This window comes from Choloepus didactylus, chromosome 2 (assembly GCF_015220235.1).
Source record: "Choloepus didactylus isolate mChoDid1 chromosome 2, mChoDid1.pri, whole genome shotgun sequence".
NCBI classification, from domain to species: domain Eukaryota; kingdom Metazoa; phylum Chordata; class Mammalia; order Pilosa; family Megalonychidae; genus Choloepus; species Choloepus didactylus.
The window spans coordinates 80,731,827-80,757,609 of NC_051308.1; the positions used below are offsets into that span (position 1 = coordinate 80,731,827).

At 42.8% G+C, this 25,783-nt stretch overlaps 2 protein-coding genes and 3 pseudogenes across 6 annotated transcripts in view; 4 read left to right on the forward strand and 1 right to left on the reverse strand.

Annotated features, from left to right (window-relative positions):
* The window catches only part of RGSL1 (regulator of G protein signaling like 1), a 107,709-nt gene extending 94,510 nt beyond the window's left edge, over nt 1–13,199 (reverse strand). For 3 of the 5 annotated variants that reach the window (XM_037825214.1, XM_037825216.1, XM_037825218.1), the window contains exons 1-2: nt 10,309–10,442; nt 9,985–10,219 (exon numbers count right to left, since the gene is read on the reverse strand). In XM_037825214.1, the coding sequence (XP_037681142.1) occupies nt 9,985–10,078 (94 nt within the window). In that variant the 5' untranslated portion in view covers nt 10,079–10,219; nt 10,309–10,442. Of the gene's footprint in view, nt 1–9,984; nt 10,220–10,308; nt 10,443–12,830 lie in introns of those variants that run through there. The other 2 variants (XM_037825215.1, XM_037825220.1) reach the window with 1 other exon arrangement.
* On the forward strand, nt 6,660–7,235 carry LOC119526264 (annotated as a pseudogene).
* A 3,781-nt stretch (nt 13,200–16,980) lies between the features above and the next one.
* On the forward strand, nt 16,981–17,588 carry LOC119512070 (annotated as a pseudogene).
* Nucleotides 17,589–18,324: 736 nt separating this feature from the next.
* LOC119526260 lies at nt 18,325–19,529 on the forward strand (annotated as a pseudogene).
* Nucleotides 19,530–24,213: 4,684 nt separating this feature from the next.
* LOC119526262 (transmembrane epididymal protein 1-like) lies at nt 24,214–25,116 on the forward strand. Its single transcript, XM_037825223.1, has one exon. The coding sequence runs from the start codon at nt 24,214–24,216 to the stop codon at nt 25,114–25,116; it is 903 nt and encodes a 300-aa protein (XP_037681151.1).
* The last annotated feature ends 667 nt before the right edge of the window (nt 25,117–25,783 follow it).

Genomic DNA, 25,783 nt, shown 5'->3' on the forward strand with positions numbered 1-25,783 from the left:
AGGCCTGAGCATTTCGGTCACTGGAAAGACATATCCTTTAGTGTTACTGAATAAATTGGGCCTCTGCTTTATATATTTGTGTAATTCAGTCTTGAAGACTATAAAATTGAAAAAATTGAGCTTCTGGATCTGGGAAGCTGAGCACCTGGTCCTGTTCAGGATTTAGCCTGCCTCCGTTTGAGTGCCCCCCTCCTTCCTGCCTTCTCAGCTATATGAGACCTAAGACTGCCAAAGAACAGATTTGCATTTAAAAGCAACACAACAGAAACATCAGTGCCTTAACCCACTTCATTCCAATTCAAAATATTTATTAATCACCTATTATCAGACAGACACTGTGCTAAAAGCTGGCATTACAAAGATGAGTAAGACATAGGATCTGCCCCAGAACTCAAAAGCTAGGACCTTGTCACTCAAAGTGTGGCCCATAGACCAATAATGTCAGTATCAGCTGAGAGCAGAAATGCAGAACTCCAGGTCCTATCCCAGACCTGCTGAATGAAAATCTGTTTTACCAAGATCCCCAGGTGATTTGTATACCTACAAAGTTTGAGAAGCACCAATAGAGTAGAAAAGGCCCAAGTAAAGTCACTTTGAATTAAATTTTCTAATGGTGTATATGGTGATTTGGAGATCTGTACCCCAGAAAAACATGTTCTTAATCTCAATCCATTTGCCTAGATGTGCACCCATTGTAAGTAGGAACTTTTGCTGTGGTTACTTCAGTTAAGATGTGGCCCAACTGAATCAGGATGGGTCTTAATCCTATTATTGGAGTCCTTTATAAGCAAAATGAAATTCAGACACACAGAGAGAAAGCAACAGGGAGGAGCCAGAAGCTGGAAGTCAATGGAACTGTATTCATTGCCATGTGACAGAAAAGCCAAGGATCAACAACTGCTGGCAGCCAGCCCCAGAATGCCACAGTCTTCTGGGAGAAAGTATTGCCTTGATGACACCTTGATTTTGGACTTCTCCTAGCCTCAAAATCATGAGCCAATAAATTCCTGTTGTTTAAGGCAACACACTGCATGGTATTTGAGTTAGCAGCCAGGAAACTAAAAAGTACATAAACAAAGTATGGTAGGAACATAGAGGAAGGTGCGATTAATTCTGAAGAGTAAGGGATCAGGGAAATCCTCAACAAGCAGGTGATATTTGCATTGAAATTTAAATTGAACAGGCCTACAACTGGGAGGTAGGGAGCAGGAAGTCAAGAACAAAGCTGTGAATGTGCACAGGGTGGGGCAGGCCCCGTGGAGAGCCAGGGCAGGAGGAACCAGAGCAGGGGTCTTTCAGGAGGCCCCAGATACCCCGAGGCCCCCGCTTATCCTGGGATGCGTGGCCCCACCCAGCCTGCCAGTGACATGCAGAATGCTGGGCTGTGCTCCCCTCGCATTGACCCAGATGGGGTGACTTTCATCACCCCTGTTATCAGACCTCCACACTAGGAGCTGATCAACGTGGGCAGGGAGAGGCCTCTTCCCAGCTCCTCACCCTCAGTGACCCTCAGGGATGAGGGGCTGATATTTGTAGTCACAAGGGATGCCGAGCCTCAGATCTCATGCCAGGCCACCCGGTCCCTGGCAGCAACTCTGCAGAGCGACCTTGGGAGAAGTGGGTGCATGTATTCCCATGGCTTCCCGGCAGCCCAAACGGCCTCTGCGGTGAGGGCTTCCCTTCACTCAGGTGGTAATGGCAGTTGGTGGACTCTGGAGAAAGCAACGGAAAGCCATGGAAAAGTAAGGGGCAGGAGTCTGGGGGCCAGTTTCCAGCCCTGGCCTGGCCCCTAGCTGTGACTGTAAGGAAATCTCTGGGCCTTACCCGTACAAGGACAGGGTTTGACCAGAAAATTCCCAGGTCCTTTCCAGCCCTGATAGCCTGTGATTGTGGCAGCTTCCACACAGCTGTCGAAAGGTCTGCCATTTTCTCCTTTCATAAATTACTTAGAGTCTCTTGGAATTCACTTCCTAGTGGCAAAATAAAATATGCTTGTTGAGAACAACAATCCCCATTCAAATCACAAAGGCATCCAGGTTACACTGTCCATCAGGGTTAAATTTAGGGGAAAAAATTAAAAATCACAAAATAGATATTAAACATTTACTATATGTATTGTTTGGCAGCTGAAAAGGGCACCAAGGAAGAAGAAACTTGGGTTCTGGCCTAAAATGTTCTTATATATATATTTGGAGAAATATATATTATAAAAGATGAAAGAAGTATATAATTCCATAATAAAGTATTTGGTTAATGATAATAGTTAACATTTCACAGTGCTAAACAAGTATATGAATATTCCACATACATCCATGAGGTAATAAATCATTTAGGATGTTATTTGCCGTAAATAATAGAGAAAATCCTGATTCCACTGGCTTAAACAGTAAGAAATTTATTCTCCCACTTAGCAAGAACTCCAAAGGTCATGCAGCCCCAGAGCTGGTTAAATTGGTGGCAGAATGAAGTTATCCAGGAAACAGATTATTTCTATTTTTCTTCTCTCTGCCATTCTCACTGGCCTTGTCCTCGGTATAGCGACCATGATGGTTTCAAGATGGCTGCCACCTGCAGATACCACATCCCCACAGCAATGTCCAGAGGCAGAAAAGAGCTCTCTTTTCTCTTTATATATACATGTATCTTCATATTCTTCATATTTATGATGGGGGAGAAACCCTTCAGCAGGCTTTCCCTCTCGTCTCCCTGACTAGACCCGGATTACACACCTCCATCGAAACCTGTCACCAGCAAGGGGAATCGCCACCACTGCTGGCCTCAGCCTGCTTCAGCTCTGCAGCTGTGGCTGGTGCACACAGCTACCTCCTCTGATGTGCAGGAGAGGGAGGAAGGTAGATATTTAAAAAAAAAGAAAAGGATAAAAGGAGTTTTGTAGGAAGAAAGAGGCATGTGATCAGGAAGGCAAAAAATATTTCCATTTTAACATTTAAGAAACTGAGGTTTCAAAAAGTTTAACTCGCCCAAGGTCACACTTATTAGTGGCAGTGCTAGGACTGAAAATGGAGCGCATACTCTGGTACGTTCCACATCAGGTCAAACGGGTCGTGGCTCTGCCACCCTACCCTGCCCCCACCCCAGTATGTCACCCCGCACCCCCTGACCCTGCATCCCCAAGCGGTCAGTCTGGGGTCACACCCTTCTAGCGTTAAAATGCATCTGCTTATCTGCCTCTCCCAATGTCCTCCTGGGCAGGATCAAGTCTCATTCATCTTTGTAACTCCCTTTTTACTCCCACCCTTTAATACCATCCCTACTTGCTTTTTAAATGAGTCTCCATTCACTGCCCCCATTAGACTGGATTTTCCTCCTCAGTACGGAAGCACACTTCCTCTCTTTTGCCTCTCCCTCAGTCTTGCTACTTCCTAGAAATTACCCTTAACACCCAGTAAATACTGAAAAAAACTAAGGGTGCAGACTTTGGTCCCTGACACACTAGAGTTTCATTCTTCCTCGTTCTGCCTCTTACTAAACTGTGACTTCAGGCAAATGACTTAACCCATTTAAGCTTTAGTCTCCTTATCGGTAAAATGATGTATTTACTACAGGTTATGGTAAGAATTGAATGAGTTTAGCAGAGCCCTCAATAAACAGTAGTTATTACTTTTTATGGATTAAAATAATAAAAACGAAAATTAGCATTAGCATAGTGTATCACAGTTAACGCACTTTCACATACATAACCTCATCTGGTCCTCCTAACACGGTGTTAGAGACTGGTGTTCCCTCCCTTTGACAGCCGAGGAAACTGAATCTCAGAGAGGTTAAGAGCCTCTCGTACATTCTTGGGGTGCTACTTTCACATCAGGTGTGTGTGTGGCCACTGATCCTCCTGTCTGTAGATTGTTTCCTTGGGCAGGGAGCTATTAATTTATTATGAACCCAGTTCAGCCTGGGTTGCTTTTTCCTTTGGGAGTCTCATTTGCTTCTGTTGGGGCACCCCACAAATTTCAATAGTCCAATATCAGATTTTACATTAATCTCTTGGCTTGGGATTCCTGCACCGCCTAAACCTGAGCAGTGTGAATCTGGAGAGGTCTCAGTTTCTCTGGAATGCCTTTTATTATTTTCTACGCTGAGCTCTTAGCAGAGAATAGCTTCCTGAACTGGTGGGAAGAGTTTGTTTCATTTCCCTTACCCCGAAGGGGTTATACTTCCAAATCCAGCCTTTAAACAGGAATCTGTGTTTTAGTTCCTGTAATGTGTGAGCCCCAAACTGTATCTCCAGGCCCCCTTACTGGCATGAAAACCCCAGCTGTTAGAGCCTATATCTGCCTGCCACAGGATCAACTAATGAGCCTGTCATCTAGCCACATTTATGAAAAATAAAAGTCTATTTTATATTTTAGCAACTGGGGAGTTTGTTTTAATTCTTTTAAAGAATTATAAATTAGCAATTATATAAATTAGCTTTTTTTTTTTCTGTTACATCTTACATATTTTATTTTGTCCAGCATTTTACTCCCTGGAGGGCTGGGGCTGGGGCTGGGGCTGGGGTGGGAGGGGAGGGTGGCCCTCTTTGGTTTACTCTGCCATGTTGCTGAAAACAGAAGTCCTTGTAGTTGGAACTGAAAAGGAGCCTGTTTTGTAAGCAGAGTAAGGGAACTTGAGTTGGGACAGTTCTCACTTCTAGTCCTTTCCTTGCCTCCAGGGCAAGGTGGTACTTGCCCTGCTGAGCTGCTGTGTGCAGGAGTATGGGGAAGGAGTGTGCCACAGCCCAGAAGGAGCCTCCTCTGGGGCTGAGGTTCATCTTCAGTGTAACCCGTGTCCCTCCTTCATCCACTCCTGTCAGGAACCTTTAATGTTCTGGAGAAATCGGGGAACATTGCTCATCTGGAGCTGAGTCCTAGACCACCTGAAAAGGATTTTGATTTCTTCTCGCCTTGGGAGAGTCAAGTACAGAAAATCCAAGCTCCATAAATCAATGTTAGAGCCATCAGAAGTACCGTACTAAATCCATAATCCATGTTAATGATCATAATTAAGAGGGTTTGCCCACTTCATTAGCATTATTTCCATCCTGAGCTGGCGGTACTCAAGCCCTTAAGAGGCAGCCCAGTTTCACAGGTGAGGAAGCAGGGAGGAATCTGTTACTTAAGGTCTTCTTAGCACCCAAAGTTCCCCCTAGTGGTCTTAGCAACCCCATCTCGCTGATGCTTTGGCCAGCAGGTTAGCCAGCCCAAGATGTACCAGAGTAGCATTGTGTTATACCACTTTGAAAATCAGGCCTGGGCTCCAGACATGCCTCCAGGAGAGGAAATTTGCTTGAGTCCCCCATCAAGAGATGTGAAGTGCTCCCACATGGCTCGGAGCAACAATCTGCAGTTATTAGGGTTGTTCTGAAAGCTGACCCAAGTACCAAAATACCTCACTTCATTTGAACAGCCATAAGAGCCTCAGGCAGGAGAGGACCTAGCCTTTTTGCCTGGGGTCCTGCACAGACAGATGTAAAAAATTATCCATAAAGAGTCTCACACTCTCCAGGGACCAAGTAATGTCAGTTTACTTCTGAAATTAAAACAGAACTTGCTCCAGCCCCAATCTACCAGGTTGTCAGGAAATGGGCCCTTTGTCATCCACCATGACCATCTCCCCCTTCCTCCAAGAATCTCGGAGTTAATGAAGTTCCATAAGAAGATCTTCCAACAGCCATTCTCAGAAAGGGAAGAGGCATGATGCATTGCTGCTTGTTGTTGCCACGGCAATGATCTCTTCCCCTCTCCTTCCCAACCTCCAGGAGAAATGACTCTCCATCCTCTCCCGGGTGCTGCAGCCCAGGGAGGTAATAAGGCTGGCCCAGCCACATTCCTGTTCAAACCAGCAGGGTCTTTTGTAGAAGAAACCTCTGGCAAATGACCACACACTCTCTGTGTAGTGTCCCTTGCATGGGCCCTAGGGCTTTGGCTTGCCCATTCAATCCTATCAGCTCTCTGAGGGGCTGTGTCAACTGGGTCAGAAAGAGTGAGTGCATCTACTCCCAACCAAACCTGCAGTCTCATGCTCTTCCCAGGCCCTGGGATTTCCCCCAAGACTGGGCTGGTGCTTGTTTTTTAACTTTCTAAAGCTCAAAGGATCTGTCCTGACCCCGCTCAAGAATCCATCTTGGCCCCCGCCCTTCAACCATTTGAGTATCACCAGGAAAAGCCCACATTTTAGGGACAGACTAGGGGAGCCTCCCACCCATCTGAGAGATTAGGAGGATCCAAGTTTCAGGAACACAAGGGCCTTTAATTCCTTTAATTTTAATACCTTTAATTCCTTCTTGATGAGTTACCATCTGTTTTCCAGGTAAGAAAGGAACACTTACTAAAGCAGGTATGCACACACACACACACACATTTAAAGTCCCAGGTCTTTCTGATACACTGAAACACAAAATTCAAGTTAAGAATATCATTTGCCATGATTTTGAGATCTCACTTTTCTGCTTAGTCCTCTGCACTTAATGTCTAGGGTGTTTGAAATAGTTTTTCTTACAATAGACCTCAGTTTACCTGCCATTAGATTGTCCAGGAAACTAGAATCTCAATAAGTTTTTTTTTTTTGTTTTTTTTTTAGGTTGTAAGTAAACCATTTTAGGGAGCCAAGGTGGCGGCTCTGGAGGAGGCATTCCCTGTCCTGGCCTTGGCCCCAGTCCCAGCATGGTGACACTGGCTGAACTGCTGGTGATCTTGGCTGGGGTCCTGGCCACAACCTCAGGCTACTTTGTTAGCATCAACACCCACTCTGAGGTGTGATTCAAGTGGTCACCTCGGGCACCAAATGGACCTCAACTTCGAGGTGGCTGAGGGCAGCTTCCTGGACATCAACATGGAGATTACAGGGCCTGATAATAAAGGAATTTATAAAGGAGACCGAGTCCAGTGGGGAATACACATTGGCTGCCCACATGGATGGAACATCCTATTTTAGCAATAGGATGTCCACCATGACTCCAAAGATAGTGATGATCTCCACTGATACTGGAAACAGAAGCTCACCAGGACAAACCAGAAGAAATGATTAACGAGCTAGCAGTGGCGATGACAGCTGTAAAGCAATGAAGAGGAGTACATGGAAGTTCGGGAGAGAATACACAGAGCAATCAAAGACAACACAAACAGCAGAGTGGTCCCCTGGTCCTTCTTTGAAGCTCTTGTTCTAGTTGCCATGTCACTGGGACAGATCTACTACCTAAAGAGATTTTTCAAAGTCTGGAGGGCTGTTTAAAAGCCTTTTTCTCGTATCTCACTGTTCATCAAACATCTCAGTCACACTAATGTCACCAGATTCTCTGTTTTAATTTTCTGAACTGTACACTCACAGCTTATGTTTCTTTGTGATTAACAGGTATAAGGGGGAGCATCTTTTTAGGAAAGTTATAATGAGAATTTAACGTTTGATTGGCATTATTTCTTACTTGAATTCTGCCTCCCTTATACAGTCCTTCCAGAACTCAAACACTGTAAATGAAATATAAAGGCATATAGTCCTTTTTATGTCTTCTTTTCCTTTTGTTTTCATAATAAAGTGCAGTTTGTTCAGGAAATCAGCATAAAGGCTGACAGAATTCCACTAAAATGACTGCCTTCTGTGGATCCCTCTCCTGCAGTTCAAGTCCTTAAAGATTCGTTTTGTTGAGTTCTTATGAGAAATAACCAGTCTGCATCTGGATGTTTTCTGCCCAGCCTAATGGCACAGCTCTCTGACTTTGGAGTAGGAGACCATGGCTGGGTACTTTTGTACTTTCCTTCTTGTTTTTGCTGTAAAGATAAGACTTGCCTTAACATACATTTCCCCTCCTAAATTTTTTATTGAACCTTAAGACTCAACCACCTCCACTTTAATTGATGACCCAAGCAGCTAGTAACCATTTTTTGGATTTATGCCTAACCCTGTAAGAAGTCTCTATTAAAGCCAATGCTCTGGGTGTTTCAGCAAATGGTAGCTCTTTTTCTTTCTGTGCTGGCATGTCCACTTTCTGTGTTCTTGGCACGTAGGAAGTGTGTATTTATGCAATTAGAAAAATCTGGATTTCTGATGCCAAAGTGTTAAAGCCTCTTGGATTTCACTGCAATGATATACAGCTGCTATTTTAATTTTTATCAGTGGTACTTTGGGCCACTACTTAATTAGTGTACTGAACATCAGTGTCAGTACTAAGGTTTTGTTTTTGTTTCTCTTGGGTCTTTCACTTTTGGCACATGTGAATTTTGTATAAAGTGAAATGACTCTCTTGGTCTCTGATGATGGGTTTAAAATTAAAGGAGCATCTGGTTTGGTGTGGGGATGATCTCCAGGATTATGTTGTGACTGACGTATATTAGTTACTTTTTTGGGGGAGGGGGCATCTTTCCAAGAGGAAAACTACAAGTAGTAAGTTTTATATAATTAATTTAATTTTGTAAAAGGTTTTTATGTTCGGGATAAACAATTTTTTTTTAACCTGGATGAAAATACTTGCAACAGTTTTTTGATAAGGTGACTGCTTCACCTTAGGACAACTGTTGCAAGTCAATTATTTTTGAGTGCATGAAAACACTTCAAAATTGAATTAAAAGATGTAAATTTAAAATTGGTTATGTATCTAATATGCCCCAGGATCAGTAAATAAACAATTCTTTAAAACAAACAAACAAACAAAAACCCATTTTAGACATTGCTAAACAGTACTGAAACATCTCTGCCACCTTGAATTAGATATGGTGAATATAGTTTAACTTTTAATTTTTTATGACTCAGTCACTCATCCTGTTTTCTTATATAGGAACAGGGTGGGATGTAGGGGGAGTGCCATAAATATCCTACACTTAGCCCCAAACTATTAAACTCTTTTAGATTTTGTTCTGCTTGTCAGTTTTTTTCTTGTCAGGCCACCAGCTATTTCCTGTCACTGTCAATATGCAAATTTTGAGCAGATTTACCTCCTCTTCTCCAACTAACAGACTGCTTCTAATCTCCTATGGCCCAGGGACTGAATCAGTTAAAAGAAACTTATTAACACTGTGTCTAAAATAAGAGTAAATTACCTCTAAGTGAGGGTCTGGGTGGACAGTGCATAATTTTCATTGCTTGAACTTTAGAGTACTGATTCTAACAGAAGTTTTTGAGGCTGATTTTTGCTTCTTACCTGGACATTTAATACTTAATTTCATGCAAAAAAATGTAAACCAGATCATATTTCGGCACCCTTTCACTTTTCCTTTGTGAGTGACCTCCCTCTCTCATCTAATATTCTGTCCCTTTCTCTCCAAGCACCCATGCTGGCAGCATATTGTAATGAAAGAACAAAGAGCTTTTGAAATTAGGCTAACAAGTTAAATTCCTAATTTTTCTTACTACTTAAACTTGAAAAGTCATAAAGCTGCTCTGAATCTCAAAATTATCATCAATTTAAAAAACAGCGATAATTCTCAGTTATTAGGGAGTGATAAAAATGAAAAATGATGTTTATTAAAACATTTTCTGAAAATATGTTTCATCCAATATCCTCACACGTCCTTGTTTTATCTATTTAATTAGTTCTTGTAGAAGCTTTTTGTACTACATTGCTAACATTTATTGAGTTACTCTGTGACAGACACTGAGTATGCTTTTTCTCATTTAACCTCCCCCCACCAAATCCTAATCTATACTAATAATAATGATAATTATTTTCCTCATTTTTGAGCATGAGGAAACTAAAGCTTGGAAAGGCTGCGTAATGAGCTCAAGGACACAGAGCCAGTGAATGTTGGAGTCACCAGAGTTTAAGGTTAGGCAGGCTGATTCCACACCCCAGCTCAGAACATCCAAACGGGCAGGATTTACATACCTCAGCAGGAGTGGGGCAGGGAAAGAGAAAAGGCAATCTAGGGGCAAGAGACTAGCCTAGGCCCCCCAGATCAAACCCCAGAGGCAGCCCTGGCCTGCCCCAAAGCCAGCCTTCAGAGTTCCAGTTCAGGAATTATTCATACTCCCTTCCAGATAGCTGTCAGACCCACTCACCTCGCAGGTCATCGTGCATTCCTATGGCTTCCCATATGCTCCTGGCACTGCACTTTTTCCACAGCGGAGTGGGCAAGAAAGCTATAACCCTCATGGAAACTTTGCTGGCATCTCCATCATCCCAGCTAGGGCCCACAGCCTCTTCACAGCCCAGCCACTAAAAGAGTCTTCACATTTTTCACTCATGATAATGATTGTAGCTTTAGATATTTCATTCCACATCCAACAGGCTTATCTAAAAACAAATAAACCAAGAGCAGTGGATAATCTAACAGAAAGCTATAGTTCTGAACTGATAATAGAGGTAAAATCTCCAGTACAAACCTTTTCTTTGCCAGCTCGTCCTCTCCAGCTTTGCAGCTAGCTGGGTCAAAGCCCCACAGAAGGACACGATCAAAAAGGATATTGAATTATATAATCCAAAGAATTCAGAAATCACTGCAACCTCCTATCAGGGCATTCCTTATAACCTGGACCACATGCACAAAACAAGATAGAGAGCAGACTATAAGCTGGGGCTAAGCAGGGCTTAACTAGGCAGAACTGTCACATTTGGACCAGAAAGTATCGTACTGCTTCTCTCCCACAGTATTCTACTTACTCCATCATTTACTGGCTGGCCAGACTTGAAATCAGTTTTTAAAAATTAAAGGCAATAATAAACACTTATGCACTAAATGCTGTAGATAGATATAATCCTTACAATAAACATCATCCCTATTTAACAGATGAAGAAAGGAGGTTCAGGGACTTAGCAAAGGTCACATATCCAGGAGGTGGAAGATGGGGATTCAAACCCAGGTAGGCCTGGATCCTTGCTCCTCGGCCACACTGCCTCTTGGACCCACCCTCACCACTAGACCCCCTGGGTGAAAGAACTGTCCTGTTCATGCCTGGTCAGAATCTTGATACCATATGTAACAAGATGAATTACCTTGTGTCTAAAATACCCAGCAGGTCACTGTTTTTTCGCCCTGACTACATGGAAATGGGAGCTGTGCCACTGAGGCATACATAGCCCTGCCTGAGAAATCAGAACCTGCTAATAGCCAGATGAGTCAGCAGTGCCTGGCTTTCTGCAGAGACCATCTGTTTTTAAAGCCAGCATCAAATGTCCTCACTCAGGTGGGCCCCTCTCTCTCACCACTCTCCCCGCTACAGAAGTCCCCAAAGCAAGTTTCTATTTCCCATTCATCTTCATTCCCAGGATTTTATTCCCAGGAATGTCCTAGTTCAGAGAAGAAGCTGAAGGTTGGTGTTAGCATTAAAAACATGTGCTTCTCATTAGATTGTCTAGAGCCTGAGCTGTAACCTGCCCAACTTCAACATTTGGCACAGAAGCACAGAGCATAGTCTGAAAAATACAATGAAAGCTACACTGCCATTTTATGCCTGAATTGCTCAAGATCACTGGCTCCCTGTAATTCATCAGACCCAACACAAATACCACAATCTGCTATTCAGGGTCTTCTGTCTGAGCCCTCCAGGGACTGTCTCTTTAGGCCCCTCTGTTCAAGTCTCACTGCACCCCAATGCCTTCTGCTTGGCAGCCAAGCTGCCCCTGACTTCCCCAATCTCCTGCCCATCTTTGGACCCTGGCTCATGCTTGAAACACCCTCTCACCTCTATTTTCCTCTTCTGCCTCCATCATTTCTTGCAAGATTCAAAAGAAAGACTCCAAGTTTTTCCTGACCAGTCCCCATCCCTCAATTCTTTTTATTAGCCTGTATTCAGCCACCCAACATTACTAGGGAGCACCTCCCATTTGTCATCAAGCCCCTCTTTGGGCAATATTTACTGAGCACTCTCCATGTGCCAGGCACTGCTCTATGTCCTTCACACAGCACTTATTTCTCTGCTCTCCTTCACAGAAAACCGTCTCAAAGAAGTTGTTTATACTCATGTCTCAATTCCTGTCCTCTCATTCTTTTTGGAACCAATTTCAAATCCACACTTTTCCACCTAAATTGCTCAATTCAGTGGCACTAGTGATTTTTATGTGGCTAAATCCAATGGTCATTTTCTCTTCTTCCTTGCCCTAACAACAGCATTTGACCAACTGATCCCTCCCTCCTCCTGGAAACCTTGTCTTCACTGGGCCTCAGGACACCACCTTCTGGATGATCCTCTCTCTCTATCTCAATGTCAGCAATGCCCCTCCTCCAGATGGCAGCTTTTGACTCCTCCTTTTGACCACTCAGGGCCCTTCATCCCTCCATTAGGTCCTCCAGGGGAAGAATCTTTGAAGAATAACCTGAAAACAGTAGCCATTGCTGCATCAGTTGGTGTGTTCCTCACTCCCACCTTGCAGCCTCCCCTCACTCTGCACCAGGCAGGGGCAGCCCTGTGAGAGCCTCTCTCCTTTGGACTCCCCAGGTGAGTCAGACATAGCCCCTAGGTCTCTCAAATTCCAAAGAACACATGTCCTGCCTATTCCCCACACAGTCTCTCTTGCTTGGCTTGAGGTGAGGAGATGGGCACCCCTCATCCCTCCCTCTATTCATTGGGGCATGGGATGCAGAGAGTATACAGCACATTGATAATTCTCTGCAAAGGAATTACCACTTTCCAATCTCTCATAAACCTCCCTTCTTATTTGGACTAGACCTGCGTGATGAGCAAAGGCTGGCAGGACTGGCTTGAGGCCTCCCCTTTGAGAGTCCTGCATAGACACTCCAGCTCCTGGCCCTGGAATGCCAAAGGGACTCCCCATTGACTCCTTTATTACCTGCCTTTCAAACCTCTGCTGAAACTCAGAGACAAAAGGATAAGTTACAGTTAAGAGCCTATTTCAAATGTCTGTTCAAATGAATACCCAAACTGGAAAAGGACAAGACAACACTCACTGCTTTTGAGACTCGTCCAGATTAACTCCGCTCAGAACAGAGCATCTGATGAATTCTTAAGCTCCTTGTGGAAAAGTCTTCAAGCAGATGACTGGGGAAGCAGTGAAGAAAACGTCTTTGAAAGAAAAACATCCTTGGAAAAGATGACCTGTCATCCAGACGTTTGTAACAGGGAAGAGAACCGTGGGGGAAGTCGGCCTTGAGGACTCAGTCCAGGATTCATTCTATCCAGGGCATCCAGGAACTGCCCCTGGTGGGGGCTGCTTGTGACAATCCTCAACTTCCTTTTACAATAAAAGCATTGATCTGCAGCTCCCCAAACTTCATTCCCCAGTAGAAATTGTTGGGGATCTGCTTCTCACCAGCTTAGAGACTGGAATAAAGGGGAGAAGTAGAGACAGGCATTATTTGAGTACATACAGTGAACTAGACACCTTGCTGGTTATAATACAAATCATTTAATCTCTAAAAGTATTGAGTAGATGGAACTAAGTCCATTTTACTTATGGGGAAACTTATCAATTCAGAGATTCTCCCATGAAAACACAGATAGAAGAAAGCAGAATATTTCCTGGACTTCCCTGCCAATCCTCAGACTGTGTGCTCCACCTGAAAAAACATTGCTCATCCCTATCTGTCTCGATCCCACTATTCTTAAAAGGGCAGCTCCCACGCAACTTCCTCCATAGAGTTGTCCCTGTTCCCTCCAAGATGAAAGCAGATGATTCTTCCTCCATCTGATAGAACTTTGTACTGCTTTGATGACACTTCAATATCCCCTTCTTAATGTGGCCATTTGTGTACATCTTATTTCCTCTGCTAGACTCTCCTTGAGGACAGTGACAGTTTCTAATTCACATTGGCATTACCCAAAGCATTTAATAAAAGTATTAGAGCAAGTTTCTTGTTCACAGTTGGTGCATGTTTGTTGAATGAGGAACACAGACATTGCAAAAGGTGAAATATCAGGTAGTCTGTACCAGAACCCTTTGTTTGCAGCTCAAATGAACAAGATCTGAGGGTTTGCTGTCATCAAAAGCAAACGCTGGCTTATTTTCAGAGGGCATCTACCCCATCCTGGCTTCTGCTTCAAAGTTTCCCCTAAGTCCCAGCCGCGGCCCTCTTGATCTTTCCATGTTTGCTCATTAAAGTTAATTTGGGACATAAAAAGATCCAGGACTGAATATTTCATTAAGGCCAGGTCTTCTAGATGCAGCAACTACAGACAAAAATAAATAGAAATAAGGCAGAGGTCACCAGTATAAGGCCAGTGAATGTAGCAGTTGTTTAAACCCCAGGCCCTCTGTTCACAAGCTGACCCTTCAGTCACCTTTGGGATGTTCAGAATACCAAGGGAAGGAGGCGATGTCTTGTCACAGAGATATTACAAACTTCAAGAAGATGCACAGCTCTCCTTCCTTGGGGGTAGAGCAAAGGACAATTTGAGTGAAAATAATCTTGTCTCAAGTCCCAGGCATGGACCAAAGAAAATTATTACTATAATATCAGCTACCATTTTCGGAGATCCTATTATGTGCCAAGGATTGTGCTGAGTGTTTTTATATGGATTATCTCCTTAAATCACTAAGTAAACTTCTGATGTGATACTATCATCAACTCCATATTACATATGAGGAAAATGGGGCCTAGAGAAATTAAGAAACTGGACTGAGATCTTACAACTTGCAGGTGGCAGAGAAAATGGCAAAGCTGGGATTGCAATGGTGGCAGAGTATTGTCAGGGTTTGTCCTATTAACCATCTCACCCTACTGCTTCTCAGGATATCCTAATGTTCTAGTCTTTTTTAGCAGGCAGAAAACACTCTAAGCAATAACTGCTGCATTCCGTGGTGCTGCTCTGAATGAGGTATCAGTGAGGTGAGGCCTTGATGTTAAGAAATCTCATATATAAAAACTAATTTATTTGAGAAACAAAAGAATACAAGTTGTCATATAAACTATCAGTGCTATGAGAAACCAAGGACACCTTTATCTATATGGTATGTGTGCCAGTTGGATATATTATGCCCCCCCCCCAAAGCCATATTCTTTAATCCAATCTTGTGGGGATAGAGTTATTAATCTTTTTGATTAGGGTGTGACCTCTTGATTGAATGTTTCCTTGGAGATTGGACCCCACCCATTCAGCGTAGGTCTTGATTAGTCTACTGGAGTCCTTTAAAGGGAGTTCACACACACAGCAGAGAGATGAAAATGTCCCAGGACATGTTAAGCCAGGAGACCCAGACACTTGCTGAAGATTTGAGATGCTAGCCCAGAGTTTTTTCTGGAGAAGCTAAGAGGACAAAATGCCCCAAGAGCAGCAGCTGAGAGAGGCATTTTGGAGATGGCCATTGAAAGCAGCTGCTTGGAGACATGTGGAGATGCTAGCCCAAAGTTTGCACTGGAGAAGCTAAGAGAGACAAGCCCAGAGATGTTTTTGGAGAAAACCATTTTGAAATACAACTTGGGAGCAAAGGAACAGCGATACCAGCCATGTGCCTTCCCAGCTGACAGAAGATACAATAATTATGAATCTTCATGCATCTGGATGGCATTGCATTTTCTTGTTGATGCCTTAGTTCGGACACTTCTGTGGCCTTAGAACTGTAAATTTGTAGCCTAATAAACCCCCTTTATAAAAGCCAATCCATTTCTGGTATTTTGCATAATAGAGTATTAGCAAACCACAATAGCATGTCAATCTCAAATTCCTCTAACCTTCAAATCTAACAGACATATCTTTGTTTCTATAGAAACTTTTATTCTAGTAAATGTAAGTTACATCTTCCTATGGAGATATTTTTAAAGGAGGAACCAGGTTCTGGGGCTAAAAAAGGAATGCAAGAAGCATAAAATGAAATGTCAGAAATAAGTCCAAACACATCAATGATCACAATAAATTTAAGTGTCTTAAATTCTCCTATCAAAATAACACAGATTTTCAGAATGGGTTAAAATACAAAGTCAAGTCATATCCTACTTACAAGAAATATATCTAAAACAGCAAGTACTGTAAGATGTAGACATATACTAGAAAAATAATAAAAAAAAGCAGATGCTATAATTCTAAAGCAGACAAAAGAAAACAAGGTGAGAAGCATTAACAATTAATAGGAACAATGATATTTTCTCAATGACATTCAATGCACCAAGAAGATATAATTATGAATCTTCATACATTAACAATGTGGCATCTATATTCATAAGATAAAACTGACAGAAATAAAAAGAGAAATTAATAAATCCACAATCATCATTAAAGAATATAACACACCAATCTCAAAATAATCATATTATATAAGAAAAATTAATAAGAAAATCTGAATAATTCTCATGGAACATTTATGGAAAAAAAGTCATATTCCAAAAAAACAAAGGCAGAAATAACATCAACATAAAAAGGATAGTAAAAGAAAAAAAGATAACAATTTATTTGTAAATTCGAAGATATTCTTCTAAATAACTTTTGGGTTAAAGAGAAAATAAAAATAGAAATGAAAATTGATGCAAAAGACAATGATAAAACCTAACATTTCTCTTTTTAACTACATTAAGATATTTCAGTGCTGTTAATTATGTTCACACTGTTCTGCTACTGTCACCACCATCCATTACCAAAACATTTCCATCATTCCAAATAGGAACTCTGTATATTTTAAACCTCAACTCCTTATTCCCTGTCCCCACCCCATCTCCTGGTAACCTATATTCTGGATTCTGACTCTATGAGTTTGCTTATTCTAATTATTTCATATCAGTGGGGTCATACAATATTTGTCCTTTATGACTTCAAGTTTAACCCATATTGTCACATGTATGTATGGTAATAGAATGAAATTTAAAAAAAAAAATCCATGGAACAGCACTACACAAATAGTACATGTGGCTAGTATGGCTGAGGAACGGAATTTTAAATTTTATTTAATATTAATTAATTTTAATTTAAATGTAAATTGCCGCATGTGGCTACCACATTAGACAGGGATGCTCTAGGGCACTGAAAGTAGTTAACTAACCCCCTGATTTTTATAACCACTATAGTCACCACATCATCAATTTGCACAGCCACTTCCTCTCCCAACACTTTGCCCTCCACTTGCACTTCAATCTGTGCAATGATTAACTGTGGTGCCACTGCAGGCTGAGGATGAACAGTGTTCCTTTTCCCTGGTGAGAAGATTATCCAAACACTTCTCAAATACGTGAACAACCTGGTCCCTGAATTCCCTCTTTAGAGTCACTCTTGAGGCCACTCTTGATATCAGTTACTGACTCAATCAGCACTCCAGGTTGGGGGTGGGGTGCAGATTGCACACTCAAATGGGAACATTGAAGAGAATTAAATAAAGGGGCTGTTTAAAAAATACAGGGTTTTTCCAACCTGATCCCAGCAGAGTGGTTCCTGCAGAGTAGGGTGGCAAGAAGCAGAAGGGCTGCTCTGCCATCAGTCAGATGGTGACCACAGAACACCATCACTATTCACAACTGCCTCCGTGGAATGGGCTTCAAGAAAATTGCCCCTTGAGCACTCAAAGAGATGAAAAAAGGTGCTATGAAGGAGATGGAAATGCCAGTTGTGTGCATTGACATGAAGCTTAACAAAGCTCTCTGGGCCAGAGAAATAAGGAATGCCCCATACTGTATCTGTGTACAGTTGTTCAGAAAATGTAATGAGGGAATAAGGATGAATGTTCACCGAGCAAGCTCTGTATACTAATGACCTATGTACCTGTTACCACTTTCAAAGACCTATAGCCAGCCAATGTGGATGACAGCTAACAGCTGATTCTCAAATAAAATCACAAAATAACTGCCAAAAAACAAACAAAAATCCTCCACAATACTGGAAAGGATGGCCCAAGGGTGGGCACACTGAGGAGCTATAAACCACCCCCAGGCCTGAAGTCACCAGACCTGAAAAGGGAGCTACAGGTGTAGGCAAGGGCCTCTTGGCAGGTGCCATGGCCTTCTATAGAGGATGCAACCAACTTACTGTAACCCAGAAGAGAGGGAACCTGGGGATAAATACATCACTCACTCTCCTCCTTCTCACCAACTCCAACCAGAAGCCCAAGAGTGAGGATGGTCATTAATGCCATTCAGAATGCTCAGCCTCCTGAGGCATAGAGGAGGGTGGATCAAGATGGAAAGTGGTTCTGGAGCGGTAAACAAAAATACCTCTCATACCCCTGCTGGAGCTAATGAGAAAAGTGTAGGCCAGGTGAGATCTAGACTCTGACTTTGTGCTGATTCCCCATAGAAATGCAGCCTGTGAGGTCCACAAAGCTGGTCTTCCTCTGCTAGAACTAGAACTGTTCAATGAAACCAGGTGAGTTACAAATATTGGTGATGATGATGATGAGGAGGAGGTGGCGGAGGAGGAGGAGAAGGGAGAGGAGAAGGTGAAGGTGGAGGAGGATGAAGAGGAGGAGAAGGGGGAGGATAAGGAGGTGAAGATGGAGGAGGAGGAAGAGGAGGAGAAGGAGGGAGAAGGAGGAGGCGGCGAATCACTTATAAATGGCGCCGAAGCAGGACCTGAAGCCTAAATTCCAGGAGGGTGAGCGAGTGCTGTGCTTTCATGGGCCCCTGCTTTATGAAGCAAAGTGTGTAAAGGTTGCCATAAAAGGCAAACAAGTGAAATACTTTATACATTACAGTGGTTGGAATAAAAACTGGGATGAATGGGTTCCAGAAAGCAGAGTACTCAAATACGTGGACACCAATCTGCAGAAACAGAGAGAACTTCAAAAAGCCAATCAGGAGCAGTACACAGAGGGGAAGATGAGAGGGGCTACCCCAGGAAAGAAGACATCTGGTCTGCAGCAGAAAAATGTTGAAGTGAAAACAAAAAAGAACAAACAGAAAACACCTGGAAATGGAGATGGTGGCAGCACCAGTGAAACACCTCAGCCTCCTCGGAAGAAAAGGGCCCGAGTAGATCCTACTGTTGAAAATGAAGAAACATTCATGAACAGAGTTGAAGTTAAAGTAAAGATTCCTGAAGAACTAAAACCATGGCTTGTTGATGACTGGGACTTAATTACCAGGCAAAAACAGCTCTTTTATCTTCCTGCTAAGAAGAATGTGGATTCCATTCTAGAGGATTATGCAAATTATAAAAAATCACGAGGAAACACAGATAATAAGGAATATGCTGTTAATGAAGTTGTGGCAGGGATAAAAGAATACTTCAATGTAATGTTGGGCACTCAGCTGCTCTACAAATTTGAGAGACCACAGTATGCTGAAATCCTTGCAGATCACCCTGATGCACCCATGTCCCAGGTGTATGTAGCGCCACATCTACTGAGATTATTTGTTTGTACGAATTGGAGCAATGTTGGCCTATACACCTCTGGATGAGAAGAGCCTTGCTTTATTACTGAACTATCTTCATGATTTCCTAAAGTATCTGGCAAAGAATTCTGCAACTTTGTTTAGTGCCAGTGATTATGAAGTGGCTCCTCCTGAGTACCATTGGAAAGCTGTGTGAGACTGCTCACACACACTTATGTTTGAACCTCTGTTAACAAGTTTTTGTTCCTAGTCCTCTTGTACAAATGATGTACTTTGAAAATGTTAGTGTATAACAGAATTGATGTATGTTTGTTTCTGTTTAATTTTAAACAGAAAATAAAAGGGGTTATTCTCCTTTTTTTCTTTTCTTTTTTTTTTTTTATTTCAAAATTGCTGCCAGTGTATTCAGTGATGGACAACAGAATGCTGTAGAGTGTTTTATGGCCTAATTGACAAAGCTGCTTTGAATGCTGGTGGTTCTATTCCTTTGACACTACGCACTTTTATAGTATGTGTTAATGCTATATGACAGAATGCTCTGATTAGTGCCAAAGGTTCAATTCAGTGTATATAACTGAACACACTCATCCATTTGTGCTCTTTTTTTTTTTTTTTTCCTTCTTTATGGTGCTTAAAGTAAAGAGCCCATCCTTTGCAAGTCATCCATGTTGTTCCTTAGGCATTTTATCTTTGCTCAGATTGTTGAAGAATGGTGGCTTGTCTCATGGTTTTTGTATTTGTGTCTAATGCACGTTTTAACATGATAGATGCAATGCATTGTGTAGCTACAGTTTTCTGGAAAAGTCAATCTTTTAGGAATTGTTTTTCAGATCTTCAATAAATTTTTTCTTTAAATTTCAAAAAAAAAAAAAAGAGGAGGAGAAGGGGGAGAAGAAGGAGGTGAAGATGGAGGAGGAGGTGTTGGTAGAGGAGGAGGAGGAGAGGGAGGAGAAGGAAGTGAAGGTGGAGGAGGAGGAGGAAAAGATGCTAAGCAACCAAAGAGAGACAGATTAAAAGGTGCTTTTGAAAGAACCTCACACTAAAACTTCCCTCAGTTACTGACATTTTCTTCTAGGATGTATGTAAAGATGAGTCTGACTCATCTTTCTTCTTTCTCCCCCATGAACAACTCCTATCAAATGAAATCCTATAAAATGCACCCTTCACATCACTCAGCCTGACAAGCTCTGATTCTAAATAATTCTCTCTGCCATTTCGATGTATTAGGTCCCCCAAAACACCATTATCTTTGGTGCAATCTTGTGTGGGCAGACATAATAGTGTTGATTAGATTTTGGAATCCTTTGGGTGTTTCCATTGGAGTTGTGATTCAATCAACTGTGGACAAGACCTTTGGTTGGATAATTTCCATGGAGATGTTGCCCCAACCATTCAGGGTGGTTCTGAATTAAATTACTGGAGCACCATATTAGCTTGGACAGAAGGAGCAAGCTTGCTACAGCCAAGAGGGACACTTTGAAGAATGCACAGAAGCTGAGAGAGTAGCTGCAGATGAGAGACAATTTGAAGACAGCCATTGAAAGAAGACTTCTGTTCTGGAGAAGCTAAGAGAGGACAAATGCCCCAAGAGCAACTGAGAGTGACATTTTGAGGAACTGCAGCCTAAAGAGGAACGTCCTGGGAGAAAGCCATTTTGAAACCAGAACTTGAAGCAGACGCCAGCCACGTGCCTTCCCAGCTAACAGAGGTTTTCCAGATGCCATTGGCCATCCTCCAGTGAAGGTACCTGATTGCTGGTGTGTTACTTTGGACACTATATGGCCTTAAGATTGTAACTGTGTAACCAAATAAACCCCCTTTCATAAAAGCCAATCCATCTCTGGTGTTTTGCATTCTGGCAGCATTAGCAAACTAAAACATTCTCCAATTAATATATATTTGTGTATTCCATGTATGTGCATATGTGTACTACACCTCCATATTGTGAACTCTTGTGAGTTCAAGATTATGTCACCAGTTAGTAAAGTCATGTTTCCTGAACTCCTGAGGACCTTTTTGCTCACTTTGGCATTTCATGGTGCCAGACAGGTGGCTGTCCTTGGGGCCCCCGGGAGTGTGGGGTGGGATGAGGGGAGTCTTGCTGTGGAGCAGCCAGATAATGAAGGACCTCCATGGGCTCTGTTGGCCACACTGAGCTTTCTTCGTAAAACAGCTTTCCAAGTACTAGGTGTCCACCAACTCTGGAGCTGTCTGGCAGTTCTACTAATCATTCACCACCTTTGGCTTCCTTCTTTGCTACTTGTGGGTAGCATCTGGTTTGGAATGGCTGATGCCTATCTTCAAAGTCCTGGCATCAAGACACTTATGTTTTAGTGAACAGCATGTAACCTTGATGCCTGGCCAAGGCGGGGGCCTGAGTATCCCAGATGGGCCTTATGTGGAGCTACCCATCCTGCACACTGCCACTTTCAACCCTGAACTTCTGGTTTCCTCCTCCCTCCTCCTCTGACTCCCAGCAGCCAGGAGTGGCCACGAGGTGGGCATAAATGTGGTGAGCAGGATATAATGGTGTCTGCTTGTTTCCCCACCTCCACTATGCCCCCCTTAGATCCACAGCTCCTTGGTATGATACATAACAAGTGACCAAATGCAATCCTTTGTGAGACCTGCAGTCTCCTCTAGGCAGAACTGAGCTAATCAGATACATGCACACTTTGTTGATGGTAAATACATAGTGGAGGAATGGATTTTGTGGCAACAAGGATCACTTCCCTTCAGAGCAGTGTGATAATTTCCCAGAGAAAAAGGCAAGAACAAAAGACAGTGCCAGGACACTCCATCACAGCATCACTCTCACAACCTCTCTTTGTAACTCCTCTCCCTGAGCATTCAGCTCTTTGAGATCTTCCAGGTGTTTTGAGCACTGGCTAAAAAGGAAAAAAGATCACGTAATAAATAAATAAATACATAGATAAATATATTCCCTTCTATGCAATAATCTCCATGTTTCTATTCTCTCTCTCTCTCTCTCTGTCTCCCTCTCCCTCTTTCTACTGCCTCCCCCCCCCCCCCACACACAAACACAGTTACCAAAATTTTCTATTTTTTCTAGTAAAGAAAATGAGACTCAGCTAATTAGAGGAAATTAGGACTAGAATCTCGGTCTCTTGATTTCCAATTTTCCTTCCATTTCACAGCCCTGCATTCCTAAAGTCAGATGTTTATTCTTCTCTTGCTTTTTGCTTATGTGTTTTTCCAAATTCTTCTACAGTGGCTATTATTACGTAAACATTAGTTAAGGTGAGCCAGCTACTGTAACAAATAAACACAAAGATTTCCATTACTTAACCAAATCATTTCTGTTTCTGGTTCACATTTATTGAAAATGGGTCTCCTACAAGGAGCAATCCTGGGAACCCTGTTCCTTACCTACTGGTGCTCCTCCATCCTCAATAACATATGACTTTCAAATAAGCTGTGATATTCTGTATAAATCCAGAATAAAAGAAAGTAGCATGGAAGAGTACACGAGGGAGGATTGCATAGACGAGACCAGGAAGTAATATATAACACTTCCATTCACATTCTGCTGACTAGAACATAGTTGTAAGGCTGCATCTAAGGCTGAGTGGGAAATGTGGTTTATTGGTAGACCAAAGAAGAAAAGGAAATGAATTTGGTGAATCGTTAACCAGTCTACACCACACTTGTGTATGAAAAAGAAAAGAAAGTTGAAGTTAAATTGGAATAAGGCTAACAAGTCCCCCATAAAGTTATATTAAGCTCTCTCTCCTATTGTGTTTCTACACTCAAGTCCCCATTCTCCCACTGGCATGAAATGACCTCCATCCTCGAAAGCATGGAGAGACTGGATTTGGGGGGCACTAAATGGACTTGGGAAAGAGTAGACATTTTTATGAGAGTGAGGGCTCAGAGGTAGTGCAGTCACCTGAGTGTAAACTGTCAGGTGAAGCTATGAGAATATAAGTGCTGCCCCTCTGCTTATACCATGAGAACTGGACACTTATGCAGAAGACTGTGAAGTGAGCAGAGTTCATATTCAGTGATGAACTTCCTCTCTCTTCAGCATACCCATCATCTCCAGAGAAACTCCTATTTCCTGTACCCTCTGCAATGAACCCAGAACCATTTATGTGCCCAGGGTATGTCTTGAATTACCTATGACTTGTTCTCTACCACCCCTCTAATTGAAGACTCTTGCCTTGGATGCAATCCCTATGTGCAGCTGGCTGTCAATTAGTGCCTAGGACCCTTTCTTCCTATACATATTAATCATATAGCAAATGATAATTAAAGAGAGGAAAAAGTTGAGATGCTAATTCACATTAAAATGTAAATGGCTCACCGGAATTACTCCTCTCAACATATCTGCATTTTAGTAAGAAATTAAACCTTAACACCCCAAGATTGATCTCATAAGATGGCTTTCAGGTTCATCTACTGGCTAGTGGAGAGATATTTGGGGGCAGGTGAGGGGCTTTCTTGGTGGTCCCAAAATCTGTCTATTATAGAAGACTGAAGAGGCTGGTAGGTGTTGAGTATGTTTATATGTGGCTGCACATGCAGATGTTTATAAACTTTTATGTTTCAGGAAGAATACATTCCACCTCAGTTTATGACCAAAAATACATGTAAGAAGCCTTCAAGAATACACAAAGGTCTGTGCGTAACCCAGGCCTTCTCTCAATAATCCCCCTGCTCGTGCTCAGAGAAGGAGCAGAGGGGAGTAAGCTCTGGGAGCAAGAGACAACTAGACAACTGTGACCGGAAGCATCCAAGGGTCCAAAAGCAAGCCACTGAGAGAAGCACACATTCCCAGAGATGTGTACTAGGAAATATTCATCTTCCTTCTTCGGCGGATGTCAATGAGTTCCCAGTGTACTAAAACGGAATGGAACAATGAGATTCACTGTACCAAAAGCGTAGGCTGCTGTCCAGAACTTTCCAGTCTGTGAGGGAGTAGTGGGCAGAGGGAGATGATAAAAATAGGTAGAAATTAGCTCTCTACAAACAGCCCAAAACTTGAGGTGTTCCTGAGGGAGAAAAAGGGAGAGGAGGACCTGAGTTTTGTTCTGCACCCCTTAGAGAGACCTGTAATTCCATGGGAAAGTTCAATGGTCATTTTTACCCAGGACTGTATCTTTTCTCTTTTGGACTACATCAGACAATAGTGGTCTCCAAAGCCATGATACTCAATGACTCTCTTCTGTTTCCTTCATGTCATCCCAAGAATAAAGGGAGATGGACGAATCTCTGGAACATATCCTTTGGTGGTTTGGTGAAGATAGTGACTGGCTCCATCTTAACAGCCTATGTGGTCCTCTGCCTTGATGATGGGATGGTGCTGATGAACAACCAGGTGCCACCAAGGTTTATGTATCCCAAAGAGTGGCAGCACCTCACCATGTTCATCCTCCTCATCCTCACTGGCTGTATGGACCTCGTGAGCAAGAACTTGCTGCCTCAGAGGTGTGTGGTATTAGAAAAAGGTGTCCTGGTCCTGACCTTCTATGTGCTCTTGCTGCTCTTGGTGTCACATACTCATATCTCAGCAGGGGTGGAGCTGCAGGTTCATTCTCTGCTCATCTTGGTGGTGTTCCTGCTGATGCTGGTGTTGACCACAGAACTGTGGGCCCCTGACATGCCTCACCTCTGGCTGATCGAGACCTTTCTGTTTCTGACAATGGGCTCCTGGCTGATGCAGGCAGGCTTTATTCTATACAGACCACTCACTGGCTACCCATGGCAGGACGATGACATCAATGATGTCATGTTTGTCACCACCTTCTTCTGCTGGCACGTGATGATCAATGCTTCATGCCTGTCAGGAATCTATGGTTTCTCCTCCTTCTGGTATCATTTCAGTCCCAGCCTGAAGCTGACAAGGTACAAAGAAGCTCCATATCCCGTGAACACCCCAGAGCCCCTCTACAAGTTGCTGCGGGAAGTGGAGCCATCTGAGAAAGATGACCAGCCTTTCCTCCTTTCAAAGGGCTCACCTTGAGGCAGGGCCAGGCATGCCTGGCACAGAGCCCACCCGTCTTTCCTCTGTGGGTTTTTTCAGTCATGTGCATTGTATCCTTTCTGGTCCCCAGTGAAGGTCATGGCCCCGAAGGAGAGAAGGTGGTCCCCATCTGCTGTTGCATCTCCTGTCACTGAGCTCTAGCTGCTGAAGAGATAGGGAGAAAGGGACATGAAAAATGGACTCTGATGGAATTTTGTAGAGGAGGAGAGGTGGGAGAGGAGGACAAGGCCCAAGGAAGTAGGAAAGCGTGCAAGAAATGCCATGGTGGGAAGAGAAGGCAATAAAAGGGGACCCAGGAAGAGAAGAAAGCAGAGTCCAGAAGTCATGCTTTCACCAGCTTTCATCAGCCTTTTACCTGAGGAATAAAGATTTCTCACAAGTCAAAACTGCAATAGCAGGTATTTCTGTTTGCCAACTAAAGTGACGCCATCAGGTGGAAACCGCATAAACAGATATAGTACAATTCACATAGCCCATCTGGTTGAAATGATAAGAATTTCATGTTTTTCTTTTAATTTGAGCAAATTAGCATAGCTTCAAGTTTTGCACATAAAGTGAGAACTAAAACTTCCATATCAGTTTTTCAAATTTCCATAAACCAAATTTTCATTAAATGTCACCACATTTCTTACTCCTGATCTCTAAT